General features: G+C 35.5%; 1 protein-coding gene across 1 annotated transcript in view; it reads right to left on the bottom strand.

The window, feature by feature from the left end:
* The window catches only part of wdr26b (WD repeat domain 26b), a 32,248-nt gene that overhangs the window by 8,941 nt on the left and 2,481 nt on the right, over window positions 1-20,826 (bottom strand). Inside the window, exons 2-13 of the mRNA XM_056480997.1 lie at window positions 19,693-19,792; window positions 14,145-14,201; window positions 11,192-11,328; window positions 10,975-11,072; window positions 8,601-8,757; window positions 8,383-8,521; window positions 5,790-5,930; window positions 3,507-3,626; window positions 2,254-2,399; window positions 2,089-2,167; window positions 498-627; window positions 226-420 (exon numbers count right to left, since the gene is read on the bottom strand). Of these exons, the coding sequence (XP_056336972.1) occupies window positions 226-420; window positions 498-627; window positions 2,089-2,167; window positions 2,254-2,399; window positions 3,507-3,626; window positions 5,790-5,930; window positions 8,383-8,521; window positions 8,601-8,757; window positions 10,975-11,072; window positions 11,192-11,328; window positions 14,145-14,201; window positions 19,693-19,792 (1,499 nt within the window). The remainder of the gene's footprint in view (window positions 1-225; window positions 421-497; window positions 628-2,088; window positions 2,168-2,253; window positions 2,400-3,506; window positions 3,627-5,789; window positions 5,931-8,382; window positions 8,522-8,600; window positions 8,758-10,974; window positions 11,073-11,191; window positions 11,329-14,144; window positions 14,202-19,692; window positions 19,793-20,826) is intronic.

Here is a 20,826-nt window from a genome sequence, read left to right as displayed (position 1 = left end):
GCTGGGTTTTACGGTGTATGCATAAAGCTGCTGACCGGAAGTCAAAGCCTCCTTCTTTTGCATACACCCAAAGCATAATGGGTAATTTTATAGCCTAGAAAATTCCATGATATTCAAGAAATTCTACAACCTATGGGAACTCTGGGGATCAGAGAGCCCCACTAAAGCTATGAACCAGAAAATCAGATCTCCAGCATGTTTTTATATTGAAGTGTGTGTCTGTACCGGTGAGCCCGTCCAGCTCTTGTGCGTCCAGGAAAGGTGCAGGTCCCCAGATGCGGACTGTGCCGTCATCGGAAGCGCTGGCCATGAGACTGGGAATACACGGGTTCCAGCTGACACAATTCACTGTGCGCGTGTGTCCCGTCAACTCCACGATCGGCAGCTCGCTGCGCTTGTGCCAAATATATACCTTATGATCTGAGAGAGAGAACGAGAGACTGAGAAACACTGAGAGACACTCGTGAAGAAAAAGAACGAGGAATGAAATGAAGTACCTTCACTCCCGCTGGCGATGAAGTCCTCATTGTGTCCGCCAAAGCAGGAGTGAATGGTGTAGAAACCCTGCGTCACACCCTGATACTTCCTGACCAACACACGGTCCTGCAGGTCCCAGAGATGAACGCCCTGAGAGCACACGCACACACGCTTATGTTATGAAGATGTATGAGATCTGGATAGTTTGAGACAAGACAAGAGAGATGTTTAGTGCATTTGACATTTTCTTTTAATTAAATAAAGGTCAGGGTTATTGTAGAATCAAGGAGATACTACTACTTAACTTTGGTTAAGCAACAACTGATTGGGACAGAATAATTATTATTATTATGCCCATTATTAAATTGTAGTATTTTCATAGCAATTTAAACTACCCCTTCAATATGTACAATAAGAGACAAAATGAAGGAGCTTTGACTGCATATACTCTGGGGAACAATGTCTTAGTGCATCAAATATGTCAGGTTTCCACTTTTTTGTTGTGCTTGAAAGTTAAAGTGGTCCTCCTACGAATTGTCAGTCACTGATATGAGTTTGAGACGCCTGCTTCAAGCATACAGTGGTGGGTTTTTATGCACCAAATACCGCAGGCTGAGAAGAACAACCAATTACATTGGCGATTCTCTCACACCTCTGCGTGCTCTCGAGATTAAGCTCTAACCACCGATCTGCTAAAAAAACTAAAAATGACTAAGAAATAAATTGGCATGCCCAAACAGACATGTCGCTTAATCCTAACAATGAAATTAATCCACAGGGCTTTCTAAATCTCAATCAGCTGTGAGGAAAAATAATTAAATAAAAATATCGACCCCTTCACCACAAATGCACTTGTTTTTCCCAATAATTAATCAACTCCAACTTTATCATTAAAACTGATGTTAACCAAAGCAAAATTAAAACATCACGGAATATACAAACAATACCAAATTTTACAAATCTAACAAAACTGTGTTAGACGAGCCTCCATTTGTTGTGACCTTAAACCGTTCACCACAAATACGGAGAGGACGAGTGCATTTGCGGTAGAAAAATCGATTTATTTTAACTCCTTTCACTAAACAAAATGTTGTTAGCTCTATTTAGATCATGGCCCAACTCAAGGAAAATAAGCGACCACACTCCCAATACCAGCCTCAATTGGAAATAACGAACTTGTGCTCAAAAGACGCAGTGTGTGAACGGCACCTTAGTTAACAGCCTCAGCCATAGTTAATCCAGTGTGCATGCTTATTATTTATATCGTGTACAAGCTCAGAACTAGTGCACAGTTGGCATCACTTTATTTAGTTGCAGCAGTTTTGTTCTGTGCAGAAATGTGGTGTTGAGAAGCCTTTACAATTAATTAACCGTGACGAATGAATGCGCGGTTAATAGTGGAATCGGTTAACCGTTGCATCCCTATTTTTACTTTTTTCTTTACAAAAAACAACTGTAAATAAAAGCTTATTTCTGAAATGAAATTATGATTAAGAAATACTTAATACTAACTTTTTAAATTTAAACTATTACTGTAAAGAAAAGGTCCTTATTTTACATTATGAATGCTGTAATAACAACATAGTGTTAGTTTTAAGCTCAAACACTTACCTGAGTTGCTACATTTAACAAAGCTAATCTTCCGTTCTTAGAAACGGTGAACGACATTATAGGATGATCCTCCTGAACTCTGGATTACAAACAGAGAGACACGTGAAAGGTCACACAGTTTCCTCAACTCAAGCGTCAGATTACAGAGTTTGATCAGTTGCGTACATGTTTCTGTCTGTTAGGTCCTCAAAACTGTATCCCCGGATCCGCTGGTGTGTATCAGAAGCTAGGACTGTCCGTCCATCGCTCATACACCACAGACACTGCACACGAACACCTTCCCACGACTCCAGCAGATTCCCATCAAGATCCTGTCCAAAAACAACCAATGCATCTTAACTAGAGGTGATAATTTACATGAAGTCACATGAACAATCGACATTTAAATGAGCAACTAAATGATTAATGTACACATAAAAATCAACACTAACCATATTGATTTGTTAGCTAACACTGCTAGTTTTGTGGCGTCACATATTGTGCCTTTAATCAGTAAACTGTACTGATTGAAAGAATTATTGAGGATTAAGCAATAGTTTATTAATTGTTTGCATCCATAATCATTACCCAGGACGAATCCTGTATGTGTTGCTGATGCAGGGTATGTACAGAAATCAGTGAGGGAAATTCAATACCATTTAAGACCTTATTTAAGACTCTTTTCATACATTTTAAGACCTCATCGCCACTTTAGGCTTTAAACGGTAACATTGGCGACATTTTAACAGTATACACTACCTGACAAATGTCTTGTCGCTTATCCAAGTTTTAAGAACAACAAATAATAACTTGACTTCTAGTTGATCATTTGGTATCAGAAGTGGCTCATGTGAAAGGCAAAGGCCACTAGATTATGCTTATTTTACCAAAATAAAATATGATCATGCCTTGATTTTTAATCATTTAATTAGGACAGTAAGGTCTGACTTTGCTTAGACAAAAGTCTCGTCACTGAACAGAAATAATGTCCAGTATAGAATATAAACTCAAGGTGCAGTGGAAACAGAATGAATATTGTGCATGACTCCCATGAGCTTGGAGGACTGCATCCATACATCTATGCAATGACTCAAATCACTTATTAATAAAGTCATCTGGAATGGCAAAGAAAGCGTTCTTGCAGGACTCCCAGAGTTCATCAAGATTCTTTAGATCCATCTTCAACGCCTCCTTGATCTTACCCTAGATATGCTCAATAATGTTCAAAAATGTTGACTGGGCTGGCCAATCCTGGAGCACTTTGAACTTCTTTGTCTTCAGGAACTTTGATGTGGAGGCTGAAGTATGAGGAGTGCTACCTTCACACAGCTACATTACACATAAACTAAAGTTTCAAATATGATATCGTAGTGGACCACCCCTTTAAAACTTTAAGACCACGTGGACATCTTGTGATGGAGTGCAAGCTCTGTACTTACACACTGGTAAAACTGTCCTCTCTGTCCTCCTGTAACAAAGCGTTTGCCGTCGGGGTTCCAGGCGACACTGGTTAGACTGTCCTCATGAGACTGGCTCATCTTTGTTCGCAGCTCTCCTGTCTGACCACCAGGAGGAGAAAGAGAGTCAGAGGTCAGAGACGAACTAAAATTAAGGCCCGTTTCCACTGAGTGGTACAGTACGATATGCTTTTATGTCCATTTCCTTTGTCAACAGGTACCTAAAAGTGAACTGTACCGTACCACTTTTTGCCAACCCTTTGCAAAGGGTACCAAGCACGACAATAGGATAACAAAAGGCAGAGCTAGACGTGCAGCTGAACGCTATTGGTTTACAGAGAAATGTCACCAGCGCATACACAAGCAGGAGAATGAAAACAAAGGAAGTGCCGTTTTTAAAAACACATCTGAGACATCACAACGTAATACTATATACATTTAATAACGAGCCATGGTCAATCGGAGCTTAAACAAACCTTGTCATCGTCTTGATGAACAGCCGCAAAGCCAATAAAAAGAGCAGAGTTTACCCTGTGCACCGTAGTTGTTCACAAGGCCATCTAATGCGTGAACAACTATATTTGAAATAATGAACTTCTTGAGCTGATGATAATAACGTGCGCATGATGATTGAAGCGCTTCGGATGTCAGAGCGTTTCAGAAATGGACAAATGTGAGAGTGAAGCACAACAAAACAAAGGAGAAGCCGGAAAAAACAAAGGAGCAAATGATTGTTTCAGCAACCTAAAAGATGAGCAAAGTGCCATGTTTAACTATTATCATCATCATCTTTTAGACTATTATGAACTCACAATAACGAAATTACTTTCTAACAGGAGGCTACACGTGCTGGTGAAGATTAGAGATACAGATGAGAGGTTTGCACTGGCTGGGCTATATTTCGTGTTGTTTTTGTACCCGAATAAGGACTAAATTTATGCTGTGTGTAGTTTTTCTGTAATTGGTGACATATCAGAGACTCTGTGTTCATATATGTTGCATTTACTAATTTATTTTATGTAATTGCAGATGTTACAGTAGGTTATTTTGCACATTATTGATCTGCAGTTATAATCAAATCATGTTGATTGAAAAGTTAGTAATGAATATTTATACACAAGTATTTATGTGTATAAAGCATCTGTTTTGTGAGAAGTGCTTCTCATATGATATGTAACCACCTGTACATCTTTACTTTGACATTTCCTCGAGCGAGAATGACATCGTCTGAAACACCACGCCCACCAAAAGGGTACGTTTTGGCAGCGGAAACGCATGCCTGATAAAGGTCACCCGTACAGACCCATACTGACTGTTTCCAGTCAGTTGAAACGGACTTCATTGATTAGTGTACAATATGTTTGTTTGTTTTGTTTTTTTAGATGGCAACATCTCACGAGATCAGGGTACACAATGACCAATATATTGATGATGGGTATTATAATTTTTGGTATTACAATTTAATTTAAGGATAGTATTTATTATATATTATATATATTTGGTTTGAATAATGTAATTCTTTGAATTTATCTGTAAAATATCTTTGACATTTAGTAATGATTATTCTATTATAAAATACTGCATTTTCAATACAAGACAACAATGTAAAAATTAAACTCAGAGTAGTCTCACAAGTAATATGAAATATTTACAATGAATAAATCTGAAAGTTATTCAAATAATATTTTTTTTTATTTTTTAATTACAATCATATCAACATCATAGTGTAAATTTAAAGAACTTAACCTTACAGAATACTGTTGGAATATTTAATTACAAAAAATTACAAAATAAATAGAAAATAATTGGAATAGTTTAATAATAATTCATCGTTGGAAAAACTAAAACATCACACAACTGACAGCAATTAACCCTCTTACTGCCAAAAATGACAATACTAAAATTTATTCTAAAATTAATATTATTAGAATAATGTAATAAAATACACAGGAATAATTAGAACATTTCAAAATCTTTGCTTTTAATAATTTTTTATCATTTAATCAATTAAAAAGATTTTTTAATATTTTTTTCTATCTAACATCTAAAGTGGATGAAAAATGTTTCTTAAATTGTCCTAGGACAAGAATAGGTGTTGCTTAATAGTTTTAGGACAACTCTGATGAAAGCATTTGATCCACTTCAATGGTTGACTATATTCAACAATCATTATTTATGACCTATAAATATAAATAATTTGACTTGAAGGCAGCACTACCAGAATTAAAATGCTAAAATATTCAGAAATTCATTTAAATGGTTTACCTGAACATTCCAGAGCCAGAGCTCGGAGCAGTCATCAGGACCGCAGGCGATCAGGTAAACATCATCTGGACTCCAGGCGAGATACGACACACCATACGCGTGACCCTCCAGAGTCCGTAAGAGCTTTAGTTGATGTGTTTCCTGTGGTAACAACACATTAAATGTCTTTCTGTGTTCTTGTGTTGATGTGTATGTGTGTATGTACGTACCCTGAGCTCCTGAAAACCAGAAATACTTCCTTGTATGTTTGTGCACACTTGGCGAATAAAGCTCATTCTGATTCCGATATAAACAACATACAATCCCATTCTGCTTCATTTATCGCTCTTATCCACTGAGCAGTTCGGTTCAGCAGTGTACAGGAAACACTTATTTTCATTTCCATTTAAAAGTAACAAAATAGAAAGTACCCTAAAACAACAGTACATTACCAAAAGTGTAGAGTTAGACTCGCTGTAGGAACCTGATTGGTTTACAGAAATCCGTCACTTGCAACAAGGCAACACTGAAAGCCCACTTTTTAAACACACAGTTAAAACAGGATACTGGGATAATACAATGACTCAGACTTAATGCGGCTGTTTACGTCAGCACAATAGCCTAGTGGTTAGCACGCTGACATATGGTGCAGTAGCACGTCAGGACATCTAGAGTTCGAATCCCGGCTTGTGGACATTTCCCAAACCTACTTCCCCTCTCTCCCTCTTACCAACTTTGCTTCCTATCTCATTACTGTCCTTTCTAATAAAGGCAAAAAGGCCAAAAATAAATCTTAAAAAAAAAATAATAATAATAAAAAAAATGGGGCTGTTTACACCTGGTCACTTCACAAGTTTTTTTTTCAAGTACACTTTATTGTATAAATGCATACTAACTTTGCATACACAATCCCTTAAAGGTTTAAGCTGTGCATTTATACATTTGAAGTCATAATTATTAGCCCCCCTGTTTATTATTTTACCCAATTTCTGTTTAACAGAGAGAAGATTTTTTTTCAGCACATTTCTAAACATAATAGTTTTAATAACTGATTTATTTTATCTTTGTCATGATGACAGTAAATAATATTTGACTAGATATTTTTCAAGACACTTCTATACAGCTTAAAGTGACATTTAAAGGCTTAACTAGGTTAATTAGGTTAACTAGGCAGGTTAGGGTAATTAGGCAAGTTATTGTATAATGATGGTTTGTTCTGTAGACTATTGAAAAAAAAATAGCTTAAAGGGGCTAATAATTTTGACCTTAAAACGGTTAATAAAAAATTTAAAACTGCTTTTATTCTAGCTGAAATAAAACAAATAAGACTTTCTCCAGAAGAAAAAATATTATCAGACATACTGTGAAAATTTCCTTGCTGTTAAACATCATTAGGGAAATATCTAAAAACGAAAAAAAAAAAAAAATTCAAGGGGGGCTAATAATTCTGACTTCAACTGTACCTATCTGATCTGTTTGTGTTGCTCTGACAAGAACACTCCAGAAACCCTGGCAGCCAATGGGGTTTCTATGTTCCTCTGTGTTAAGTTTCTTCATGGGTTTTTTGTTTACACCGACAGAAACCTTGTGCAACAACTTTAATCATAGAGTAAACACAAAACAAAAGTCTCCATCTGGAGCTCCTCCATGGGAATCGACACTTGTTAAACACTCAAACTCGCCACTCTCCCACAGCTCTCCGCCCCGCCAAAGACTATAGAATACACAAGACGTGTCACTCATATAGTTTTGAATGGGGAAAAGTGTAACAGTCAATATGGCGAATGAAGTCCACACCTACTTTTAAATGAACCAAGTACACTTGAAAACAAAAGTTTTTTTGTTTTGTAATCTGTATGGAAGTAACGCGAGGTACAGTCCATCCTGTCAAACGCAAAGAGCTGTTTATCTGTTAAGAAAACTGACCGAACAGCAGTCTTGGTTTATCTGTTATTTCTCTCTATAATATAAAGCCTATAATGCATAATTCTAGCCAAGGGCTCTCTATGAGAAGTCTTACCTCTGACTTATACTTGGTGACGATGTCTGTGGGTGTCACTATTCAAAATTTAAGCGCAGCTTTTCGCTTATAATGTCTTATTGCTCATTGCCATAAATTAAAATAAGGACTAATGACAGCTGAGCAAGACTCCGTGAATAAACCCTGATACTCTGACCAAAGTGAGGAGAGTTTACTCACTCATGACTTGTTTTAGCTCTGTTGGTCCGTTTAGAAACTTTGCCGTGTGAAAGCGAACTGCACCAAGAGCAAAGTGCAACATTGTAACAATTTTAATCCCTGTTTCGGAACAAAACAGGTGTGTAAGCACCCTGAGGTGTAGCGAAAATGCAGCCCTGAGAAGGTGCATTTAATGAATTATTGAATTAACGTGCGCTGCAATTGTTGAAGCAGTGTTAAGCCAAATACACACTAATGCTGCTAACGTAGCCTTAAACTCTTTTAAATCAAGTCCGTCGAGTCCGCAAGGTGTCAAAAAATAAAGTGTGGCTGAAATTCAGATCTCCATTACCGGTCAACTCTATCCAAATGCTCGAAAGAACAGACTGATGTATTGCTGCATGTACACGTATAAGACAGACGTCCTTCACTCACCGGCTCCACCTGCCAGATTATCACAGTGGTGTCCTTGGAGCCGGTGGCGAGTTTAGTGCCGTCGTTGGAGAACTTGCAGAACCAGACTTCATTGCAGTGCTCTGTGAGGATCTGCTGCGTGTAGCAGGGAAACTGTTTCCTGCAAACACAAATGCAGACGTGTGACGTGAAAGCGCCGAGGGATGCGTGTGGCGGCTGAATGTGTAAACGCAGCACACCTGCTGCAGACGTGATCCAGCAGTAAGGACACAGAGTCCAGACTGGAGTCCAGTTTGGTGTTGTGATAAATGCATCGGTCTCTCTGCAGCTCCACAGCTTGTCTGAGCAGAGTCTGCAGCCGTCGAGGAGGCAACATGACGGAGGGCGGCAGATACGCTGAATAATACACACAAAACACACTGTTAGAGTCAAGACAGATTATAGGAGTCATCATATCAGATATATAGGGGTCATATAGGGGTCTTTAAATCTTATATTATAGTTATTAAAACTAGGCGTCACGGTGGCGCAGTGGGTAGCACAATCGCCTCACAGCAAGAAGGTTGCAGGTTCGAGCCTCGGCTGGGTCAGTTGGCATTACTGTGTGGAGTTTGCTTGTTCTCCCCATGTTAGGGTGGGTTTCCTCCGGGTGCCCCAGTTTCCCCCACAAGTCCAAAGACATGCGGTAGAGGTGAATTGGGTAAGCTAAATTGTCCGTAGTGTATGTGTGAATGCAAAAGTCTATGGGTGTTTCCCAGGGTTAGGTTGCAACTGGAAGGGCATCCGCTGCTTAAAACATATGCTGGAAAAGTTGGTGGTTCATTCCACTGTGGCGATCCCTGATTACCAAATGGACTAAGTCAAAAAGAAAATGAATGAATGAATGAGTTATTAAAACTGGCACATATCAGGTTTTTTTGTGTTGTATATGTTTATTTACAATGTATCAGCTGTGTTTGAGGAAAATGTTATTTTAATAAAGAATTCTGACAACATTTCTTCCATTGTATTTATTTATTTATTTATTATTATTTTACCATTATTTTTATAGCAATTTTACCATTTTAGGGGTCTTTGAATTGTATATTACAGTTATTAAAACTATCATACGTCATTTTTTATTTCAGATTTGTGTTGTATATGTTTATGTGTTTATTATATTACAATGTATTAGCTGTGTTTGAGGAAAATGTTATTTTAATATAGAATTCTCACAACATTGATTTTTAATATTATTATTAAATAATACATATACATACACATATGCATACATACATACATATATATATATATATACATATATATACATATATATACATATATATACATATATATATACACATACATACATACATGCATACATACATACATACATACATACATACATATATACATATACATACATACATATATACATATATATATATATATACATACATACACACACACACATACATATATGTACATATACATACATATATATATATATATATATATATATATATATACACACAGGGCGTGACATCAACTTTTTTTGATCACCAGCCACTGTGACTAGTAGTTTTCCAACATTACTAGCCACTCTACATTTTCACTAGTCACAATTTTATTGCTGGGAAAATATATTTTATACACATAAATATGACTTTGACATGCTAAAATGAGTTGATTTAGATTTTGCGTTATCTCCACATGCCTCCTCATTCATTTCACTTTTTGTGTGTCGTGTATGAGCTTGCTCAATAATCATGAGCAAATGGGTCATGGTTTCATAGTATTACAATTAGTTTTTATTTCACATGAATTTTCAGGGCTCAAAATGAAGGATTTACCAAATTTATCTCTGAACACACCAAACATAAACCATTAATTATTTCTTAGCCACAAATTTTAAATGTGTCAAAACAAGCAAAATATAGCTGTATACTATACTTGTTATTTAACAAAACATATGCACAGTAATCTGTCCTGGCTAAAGGTTTAAAGCAATTAAAGCCATTAAAGCATATACATACATACATACATACATAGATAGATAGATAGATAGATAGATAGATAGATAGATAGATAGATAGATAGATAGATAGATAGATAGATAGATAGATAGATAGATAGATAGATAGATAGATAGATAGATAGATAGATAGATAGATAGATAGATAGATACATAGATACATAGATAGATAGATAGATAGATAGATAGATAGATAGATAGATAGATAGATAGATAGATAGATAGATGTATACATACGTGTATACAGTACATAAATATGAAGAGTTTACTTGCAAAAACTACATTTTTAGTCATTTCAGTTCAGTAATCATGTTTTTACTTTGAGTATTGAAGAGTTCAACTGCAAAAAAAAACCTTAATTTCTAAAACGATTATCTATTTTTTTTTTAAATAAACTCTTCATATATTATATTCATACATATATATATATATATATTCATACATATATATATATATATATATTCATACATATATATATATATATATATATATATATATATATATATATATATATATATATATATATATATATATATATATATATATATTTATATATATCCTCACGCATGTTTCTGTAAATGTGTGTATTTCATACTCACTCTGGAGTTTGTCCAATAATCTACATCGTGATCCAGCTCCTTTGCCCTCCCATTCAGCCTTAGCCTTCAGATCCTCAGCATGACTGCACATCAGATAGCTTCAAAACACACAGCCAATCAGAATGAGCCATCGACACTCAACACAGCGCAAACCCTCTACACATCTTATCAGTAATGCATGTTTTAATAAAGCATGTTAATGCGTGCTGTTTATTACCCGCTGAGCACGTGGATTCGATCCGTGTTGTATTTGAGTGGAGTCAACTCTCCTCTCAACACCTGCAGAGCTTCCAGAACTTTCCCATCCTCCAAATACTCCAGATACTTCTGCTGCAACAGCAGAAACTTCATCCGCTAGAGTGAACAAAGATTCACTTGCTTTATCAGTGATTACATTATTTAAACATTCACAAACACTCAAAACTAAAGGGATAGTTCACACAAAAGTGAAAATTTCCTGTTCATCTACTCACTTGTGCGTGTTTATTTTATGGTAGTGACCACAGATTCAACTCAAAATCTTCCTTAATGTTCTACTGAAAAAACTACAAAAGTCACCTACATCTTAGATGACTTATAGATGAGTAAATTAACCTTTGGGTGAACTTTCCCTTTAAAACCCTGTTAACACCTGGTAATATGATTCATTTGGTCAACTAGATCATAAGCAGACGAAAGACACATACTGCAGTTTACACCTGCTCTTTTAATCCATCTCTCCTGTTCACTTTTGACCATCCTGATATAATTGAGGGCTTGTGCAATTTACATTTGAACATGATAGGAGGAAACAGCAAAACAATAGAGAGAAGATATTTTTTTCTGCCGCAAGACTATGCTGAACGCAGTTAGAAAGGGAACCCCTTAAATTTTATTGTGCTTTTTACATTTTTTTCACCTTCAAATAGGACTTGGTGATTAAATCACAATAAAAATTACAAATGCAATCGAGCAAATCCAGTAAAGCAAAGAAGCACGGTTGTGTCATCAGTAGTAAATCTCCCTTCGAAGGCCAGAGGGCGCTCTTGCAAAAACTCGAAATAAAATAAACAAGATTTAACTGCTCTTATTGATTCAGTGTGACGTCATGAAGGGAGTTTGAAGTTAAAAACATTATTATATGTGGTGATTTCACATGCAGCATTTACAGCACAGAGCAGCACTTATAGTTCAATGAGCAGCGATGTAGACAGCAGTATAATTATCTCAGTGTCGTTATTAACCGATTAAATGCATTTTAAAAATCATGAATAAAATCAAAAATAGCCTAGATGCACATTTATTATTTAGGCTATAGCAGAGTCTAAATAGAAACAATTTTTTCTAAACTTGTTTTCTTACAATTAGGGTTTATAAGTCAGTTCTCAAGCCAGCACCTTATCTGGCACTTTCATGTTGATCAGTGGTCGGGTTAACTGGAAATTTGCCATCATTTTTTTTTTTTTAGCAGTGATAGCAACTCAGAAGGATGCCCATCATTTTGGCTCGTTAGCTTTTTAGAAGGCTAGGGCTAACTTTATTAAGATAATAAACAACATTTTTTAAAACGTTTAAAATCTCTATGAAGCGCACTTTTACAGGTGTGAAAAGCAGCATTCTGTAATGCAGCAGCCTTAAGTTTGGACACTTTTAAATTTTTTTTTTTTTTGCATTTTTTTTAAATGTTTGAGCTGTGATGTGTGCAGTATTATAAATGAAACATAGACTAGTGTGTGCATAGGCTTGTGCCGGTATTCGGTAATGCGATAAATCACGGTAATGAATATGCACGATATTGTTATCGCGGGCACTTCAAAATACCGTGAAAAATAATAGATCTGAATTTATATTCTTAGAACGCGCCTTAGCTTATTTTCCATCAACCGCTTGAAGAAACACTGCGTATATGCTGCGCAAAACTGATGCGCACTCTGATGTAAACAATCCCCACATGTAGAAGCCCTGTGTGCACACAGCGCGCGCCGCCGCTGCCACCGCACTATAATCCTCACACGAAGAAGAAGCATGGCGGAAGGAGGAACGCTGCCGACAATTTATCCCCCTTCAGCTTACTTTCCATCAACAGCTTGAAGAAACACTCTGTATATGCTGCGCAGAACTAATGCGCACTCTGATGTAAACAATCCCCGCATGTAGAAGCACTGTGTGCACACAGCGCGCGCCGCTGCTGCCACCGCTCTCTAATCCTCACACGAAGAAGAAGCATGGCGGAAGGAGGAACGCTGCCGACAATTTATCCCCCTTCAAAAAGGGTAAAGTCAGAGGTTTGGAAATATTTTGGGTTCCAAAAAAATGCAGAGGGATTGCTGATCGAAGACGGTTTCCCTTTGCACATTCACTTTGATATAATTGCTCAAGTTTACTTTTATATTGTGTATTGTTTTATTTATAATTATTTGTATTTAAATGTTTGAAGTACTTTTAGTTAATTAAAAAGTTATTAAAGTTACTAAGTTGACGAAACTTAAGTTTTTTGTGTTTTTTTTACTTGTTTCTCTAGTAAAATTACAATATCGTGATAATACCGTATACCGTGATAAAAGCTCAATCAATTAATCGCAGCATGAAAATGTGACACCGGCACATGCCTATGTGTGCATAAGTAAATATGAAACCAAAAAATCCTTGAAGTGCTGCAGGTACAATTATGATGTTATGCTACTTCTAATACTTCTAAGTTAATATTGGTATTGAATTCCAGTGTCATGACAACACTAAAAAATAGGTTTTTACTAATCTTGGATCCTATTGACCTTATTCTGCGATTTGGAAGTGCGGACTTCCGATTCAGTTGCCTGAACTAGGATGACTAACATTAATAAATGGCAGAACACGGTCAAACTACAACTCTACAAACAAGTGTGTTCATGACTATCCATAAAAAGTAGCACAACATAGTAAGAAAATATCTGTTTGCATCATCAAACAGCATAACAAGCCGTTTTCAATGTCTAAACATCAAAAGAAGTGAATGAGATGAGAAGTCTCAAGCCAAAAAGATTCAAATGGCTGCGGATGCTAGTACAGAAAGAATAAGGTCAATATGCTGCCCCTAATTTGTTGACAATACTGCACATCCCTGTTTCAGAGTGCTTTCTACAGCCCTTGTTCCAGATGAATCTTCAGAAGCGTTCAGCATTAAGAGTGCATGCGGGTCCAGTTGGTCTTACCACAATAGCGTTGGGTGAATGCATCAATGCTTTCAGCTCGTTGAGGTCGTTTTCAGCCTGCGTCCCACAAAGAAACAAATGCGTCAGTTCAGCATTCTCATCCAGAATTTGAGAAAATATACCACCTTTAACCAGAGTAAAACCATAATACAGGCACACACTCATGCACAGTGACAAAACAAGTAACCCCAAATACTTTGAATTAAACATTATGATCCACAGGGTGCCCACTGTAAGCCAAATAACATGTTCTCTGAATAAAAAGCAGAATTTCAATGAGCTATAATGAATGGAAAACAGAGCCCTGTTGTGCTTTGAATAATATTAAATGGTTTTAGCTTGAATATCATTTTGCAGGACTTTTATAGCCACTTTGAGAACAACATTGACTACGTTTATTTGGACATCAGTGGTCTAATTATTTGCCTTAATCTGAATAAGACAATAATATGATTAAGGTGTTTACATGAGTTGCTTTTTGAGTTTCCTTTCATATTCCCGTTTTAGATGTTATAGCACATAGTTCGATTAATGTCACCACGTCCCATTGAACGCTAGTTTCCTCAACAACAGTTTGTGTTCGTCAGGGCACTATATGTGATTGTGGGCGTTTCGTTTTTTAATTTTGCATTAAGTTCAACTGCAGTTTATTTCTCACACTATGCATGCAAACAGACAATGGCGGATACAAATCCTCATGCAACAGGCTCATTTGTTTGTCGTCAAACGCCTGACAACTGCCGTGCGTGCGTCTTATCACAAAATATAATGACTGCAAAATGGTAATAGTTTGATTGTGGTGTTTACATGTCTGTGCTGCACTTCAATAATGTTATTAAAACAGGAATACTCCACATGTCTTAATTGGATTTCTGTTTAATTCGATTATGACTTTAGTCAGATTAAGGTAATCAAAAATCAAGGTTTAAATGGTAGACTCTTAATCAGAGTATTGTCTTAATTGTTTTAAAATTAGAGTATTGGTGTTCCATGTTAACGTATTCAATATATAATAAAAAATAAATTGGAGGTAAACATTGTTTGCATGGCTGGGAAGTGTTCCCTCTCTCATATTTGAAAGCTCAATAGAAGTTTCATCAATATTAAATGAAGTGTCCTTAATCTTTAGTGTCTTAAGAATCTTTAAAGAGGGCATTTTGAATCCAAAGCTATGAAAATGTATATTATCCAGGGTTTGTCACAATACTGGAAATCAGTACCAGTGGATACTGAAATTTAAAAAATGCCCATTTCCCACTAACATTTGAACACTGTTGAGCGCATTTTTAAACACCGCCTATAGACGATTGACAGCTTATAGACAAACCAGCTGATCGACATGACTTTAAAACGCTCCAGTGTCCCTGTATCTGTATCTGTGGTTACTCTCAGTAAATAGCGGCGAGTTGGTGGACTGATGATCACCTTCACAGTCACTTCTGTTGAGCACGAGAACACAATGGCAAATCAGCGCTGTTAAAGAACGCGCTCAACAGCGCTCAAATGTTAGCGGGATATGACGATTTTTTAATTTCAGTATCAATTATAACCGAATTCCAGTATTGTGACAACCCTAATCCTGACATGTATTATTAACAGGTACAGCATAGTTACTTAATTTGACTTAAATGACTTCAAGTTATTAAGCGGGAAAGCTAAAAAAAAAAACCAGATTAACTATAACAATAGGCATGAATCAATGTGACAAATATGGTATAGAAGCACAGGTCTCAAACTCAATTTCTGGAGGCTGGCAGTTCTGGACAGTTTTGCTACAACCCTGATCAAACACAGCTGATCCAACTAATGAATGTGTCTTTTAAACACCTCGATTATTTGGGTCAGCTGTGTTTGATTAGGGTTGGAGTAAAATTATGCAGAGCTGTGGCCCTCCAGGAATTGAGTTAGAGACCCATGCTATAGAATAAGTAAATTTTTATAAATTGAAACTAAAATCGAAAGCAACAATAAAAAATGCCAGATATTTCATGACTTGAACATATAAAAAATAAAACTCCTTGACTTTCAAAGTCTGAAATAGACCTTTTACATTTCCACGATATTTCAGAAATTCCATGACCAGTGGGAACCGGAATCCAAAAAGATATTTAGCCTAGGGCTCTGCAATTAATTGAAATTCAACTTCGATTTTTGCCTCCTCCAATTATGAAAAATTATTAACCACAATAAAAACTTGAATCCCGCCCCCTTTCAGGAATCCAAATTTGTTCCTCCCAAAGCTCATTTTTAAATTGAAATCAGTGAAATCGTGTGACGTGACTTTTGCAACATGGGACGTGCTTCATATACAAATCTTTTGGGACGTTTGGCCCATTGATAATCGTTTTAATAACTGTGATTACAATTATGACCAAAATAATCGCGATTATGATTTTTCCCATAATCGAGCAGCCCTGATTTATCCACATCAGAATTTGTCTTTCCATCAGATGACAAAATATCAAAAGTAGGGCTGCATGATATTGGAAAAAAGCTGACATCGCAATATTTCATTTTTCTGAAATACAAATTGCGATGTTGTATATAATTTTAAAAGTTGATAAATACAAGTAAAGTTACAAATGAAATAAATGCTTTATATTTTAGCATAATATTACACATATAAAATAATTTACTGTAAAATAATTACCACTCATTGCATATATACTGCACATTAATACAATTAAAGAAGGGATGCACAGATATGGATTTTTGGGCTGATATCGATAACCGATAACTCTTAAGATTTGGAGGCCGATAACCGATACACTAAGGCCGATAAATATAAATAATTCTAAATTTTCCATTTTTATACAGTAAACAACTGATTTTATTTTAAAAACTTCATAAAAAGTTTGCACTGATCTTATAAACTGAACAGCCAACTCAAAGCAGTTCTGCACAATTACATAACCTATTTGAAGATATCGGCCTATTTTTGATATTGGATTGATAACGATAACTTTAAAAATAGCATTTATCGGCCGATAATGATACGACCCCAATATATTGTGCATCCCTAAATTAAAGTTACTATAATTGTAATTTCTGGTGCATGAATGCTTTAAACTGGCTTGAAATGTGTGGCTTTAAAACATGCAAATAAATTTTTTTTTGGCAACTTTATGGTTAAACTTTGCAATTACTCCACAATCGTGTCTGATTTTAACTACTACTCAACTATAATCCTGATTCAACACTGCAGATCCAGCAATGTGACTATTGCAGATGTGCACATTGCGATATCGATACTAAAATGATATATTGTAGAGCCCTAATGAAAAATGTATTTAGGTTTTAAGCTACATTTTAAAATGACACCAATACTGTTTGAATATAGATTAGACAAATCAAAGTGCTCAAATCACATCTTTAAATTTTTTTTGAATGAGCTTTCACTTTAAAATTCAGCAGCATTTTCTGCACAAAATCCCCAAGATTAAAAAAGCCTTATGTGCTTGTTATATTTCCTCTATAAACAGATAAAGATTTAAAATGGAAAATAGCATTCAAATTTCCCGCTGTTAATTCAGAAGACAAAATAAACCCAAATCCAATTCAGTGGTCTAAACACTTCCTGAAGCCAGAGGCAAGATATGTGTGCAAACAATTCCTACAGAGTTTATTTGATCCCACCGTGAGCTCTGAAAAGCTTTTTCCTAAAGGCTGAACATGATTATGGTTTCTGCCTGTCATCTTAGACGCTCCAAGAAACCTTCCTGAACGAAATACAACATCTATCAAATGTTTTTTCATTCATTCATTTTCCTTCGGCTTAGTCTTTGATTTATCAGGGGTCACCACAGCGAAATGAACCACCAACTATTCCAGCATATGTTTAACAATGCAGATGCCTTTCCAGTCGCAACCCAGTACTGGGAAATCAAGGTTTTTTCTAATTTCTGTCCAATTAAACTACACTTCAGACATTAATAGGAGTTCACTTTTCAAATGACCTCACACTATTTTGTTTAAGGTTGGTGATGACGTATAAAAAAAATAAATAAATAAAAAATACAACTGCGGTTAGAGAAAAGAACCCAATTTAAAATCTCTAAAAGCATACAACATTTTTGGGGGTTTCAGGGCAGGAGTTTAGCTTTTTTCCCCCCATAGCTTCCTTCATATCTTTACATAGGTAAAAAAACCCACACAAAACTGAAGTGTAAAAAAGGAAAAAAACAAACAAAATTCTGTGGTTGGAGGGAAAAAACTATTTAAAAACTCAAAATAAAGCTTGTATTAGGGTTTTTAGGGGGTTCACTTTTTTCATAGCCTCCTTCATACACCAGTGAGCGTGGATAGACCTTAATAAGCATGACACAGCACATGCAAATTATAGCACATGAGTAATGTGAACATTTACAAGTGAAATAAGATATTTATTATGGAAAAAATGGAACTAATGGATTGGTGAAAAATTGTTTCTAATCTAGTGCCATCTATGCCAGTCATTACAGCAATATTCATTACAAGAGACAAGTGGAAAAACAGAAACAATTATATTTTTTATGAAAATTAAAATGGAAAAAATTATATAAATTAATAAAAATTAACCAAAAAAATCTAATGATTTGAAACAAATGATAAAACATTAATGATAAAATAAATTGAATAATTCAAAATCAAATAATAATTAAAATGTAAAGTTTAAAATCTATATCTAACTCTAAATCAAGACAATAAAAATGTTCTAAGATGAATAAAAATATGTTATTTGCTAAAACTATGAATTACACTAATGAAAAAATGCATTATGCAAAATAAACAAAGTAAACAGCATTACTTCTGATGATAGCACATTATGCTAATTCCCCAGTCACATGCACTTACTATAGTAAAAACATTACAATAGACAGTTCCTCAAGGATTTTGCAGGGACTTTATTTTATCTGCGGCCTAAAATGTCTTTATGACAGCTTTTCTTAAAACTTATATTACTGTTTTCTTTAATGTTGATCTAAAGAACCACTGCACTCTAAATCCTGGAGAGACTGATTAGACATAACAATAACCCTACAGCTAAATCTAATACTTCATTATTATATGAACACCATGAAATAATGTGTAACCATTCTGACTTCAAACCAGAATAAAAGTGTTCGCCTCTCCCAACAACAAGATTTGAACCTCATCAATATTCAAATTAAGCCTTTATATAGGGCTGGGCCAATAAACAATGTATTGAATGGTGATCAAATTTGTCAATAGCAATGATAAGCGCTGCACTTTTTTACTCAACATTGATCTAAGAGCCAATCACACAGCAGAAATGTGCAAAAATGGGAATCTAAAAGTGTGCTGATATTAGAGATGTACACAACTTTCAGCCACCGAAAATTATTCGGCCAAAAATGTTCGACCCTCTAATTTTTGTGGCTTCACTCATTGTTGGGGTACTCTTTTAAATCTGGAAGCATTAACAATTTATATCAAAATATTCATCGATATCCTTCAATACGGAAAATAATTATAGAGGTTGCATTTTTGCCATAATCGCCCAGTTCTACCTTTATAAGTATGGTGCATTTGGAATGAGAATGCTCACCTTGTCCCATTCACCTTCCATGACGTGGTTTCGAAACTTTGTGGCTGATGAATGTTCCAGTCTGCAGCCCGATTCCTGCATCAACAAATCCACCGTCTGACTGGAAACAGAGATAGACAGGTAGACAAATAAAACACTTTTCATTTATTAAACAGTTAAATAATTATAGCTTGACTGTTTCCACGTTCCAGCTTTCCCTTGCAAAAATTGACAATAGTTTATTGCAGTTTTTTTTTTTTTGGTGCATTGATTAACATTTGCACATGTACACTACAAGTCCCATGGGTAAAATATGATTAGAACAGCAAAACCATGGTTTAGTTGTGGTTACCATTTTTAAAATTAAATTAACGTCAATAACCATATTTTTTTCCTTTGTAGTTAAATGCATACAAATAAAATTCAATACTTGTAAAATGACCGGGCTTTCCAAAACTCTGGAACTCACTCCCCTTTAATATTAGGCATGCAGAATCTTTTAAAGAGTTTATAGCCCCCTGAAGACTCACTTTAGACTTGCCTATTTGTGAGGTGTGTATTTTTGGATCAATTCAATTCAATTCAATTCAATTCAATTCACCTTTATTTGTATAGCGCTTATACAATGTAGATTGTGTCAAAGCAGCTTCACATAAAAGGTCACAGTAAATAGGAACAGTGTAGTTCAGTTTGTAGTGTTTAAGTTCAGTTCAGTTTAGCTCAGTTCAGTGTGGTTTAATAATCACTACTGAGAGTCCAAATACTGAAGAGTAAATCCAACGATGCGCAGCTCTACAGATCCCGAACCATGCAAGCCAGTGGCGACAGCGGAGAGGGAAAAAAAACTTCACTATTCAGTTTCATAGATATCCAATGTTTCTGACTTGTTTTATTCTCTATATAAATTTATTTTTTATACTCTGGATAACTGTTTTTCCTGCTACCCTTGTTTTTATAGAGTTTTGAGAATTAAAGGTGCAGTAGGTGATCGTCTTCAGAAACATTTTTCAAAGTCTCTTCACATTCCAATAGTACTGATTAAAGAAAAGGATGTAAATGTGTCTATATGTAATTTTATATTCTGGGTAAGGTATAAAACTAAAAAAATGTCTATCCAATTAAAATTTGTCAAGCCGACAATTCCCATAATTCTGA

This window comes from Danio aesculapii, chromosome 20 (genome assembly GCF_903798145.1).
Source record: "Danio aesculapii chromosome 20, fDanAes4.1, whole genome shotgun sequence".
NCBI classification, from domain to species: domain Eukaryota; kingdom Metazoa; phylum Chordata; class Actinopteri; order Cypriniformes; family Danionidae; genus Danio; species Danio aesculapii.
Note: the sequence above shows the minus strand (reverse complement) of the source record. Positions and strands in the feature narration are given on the sequence as shown.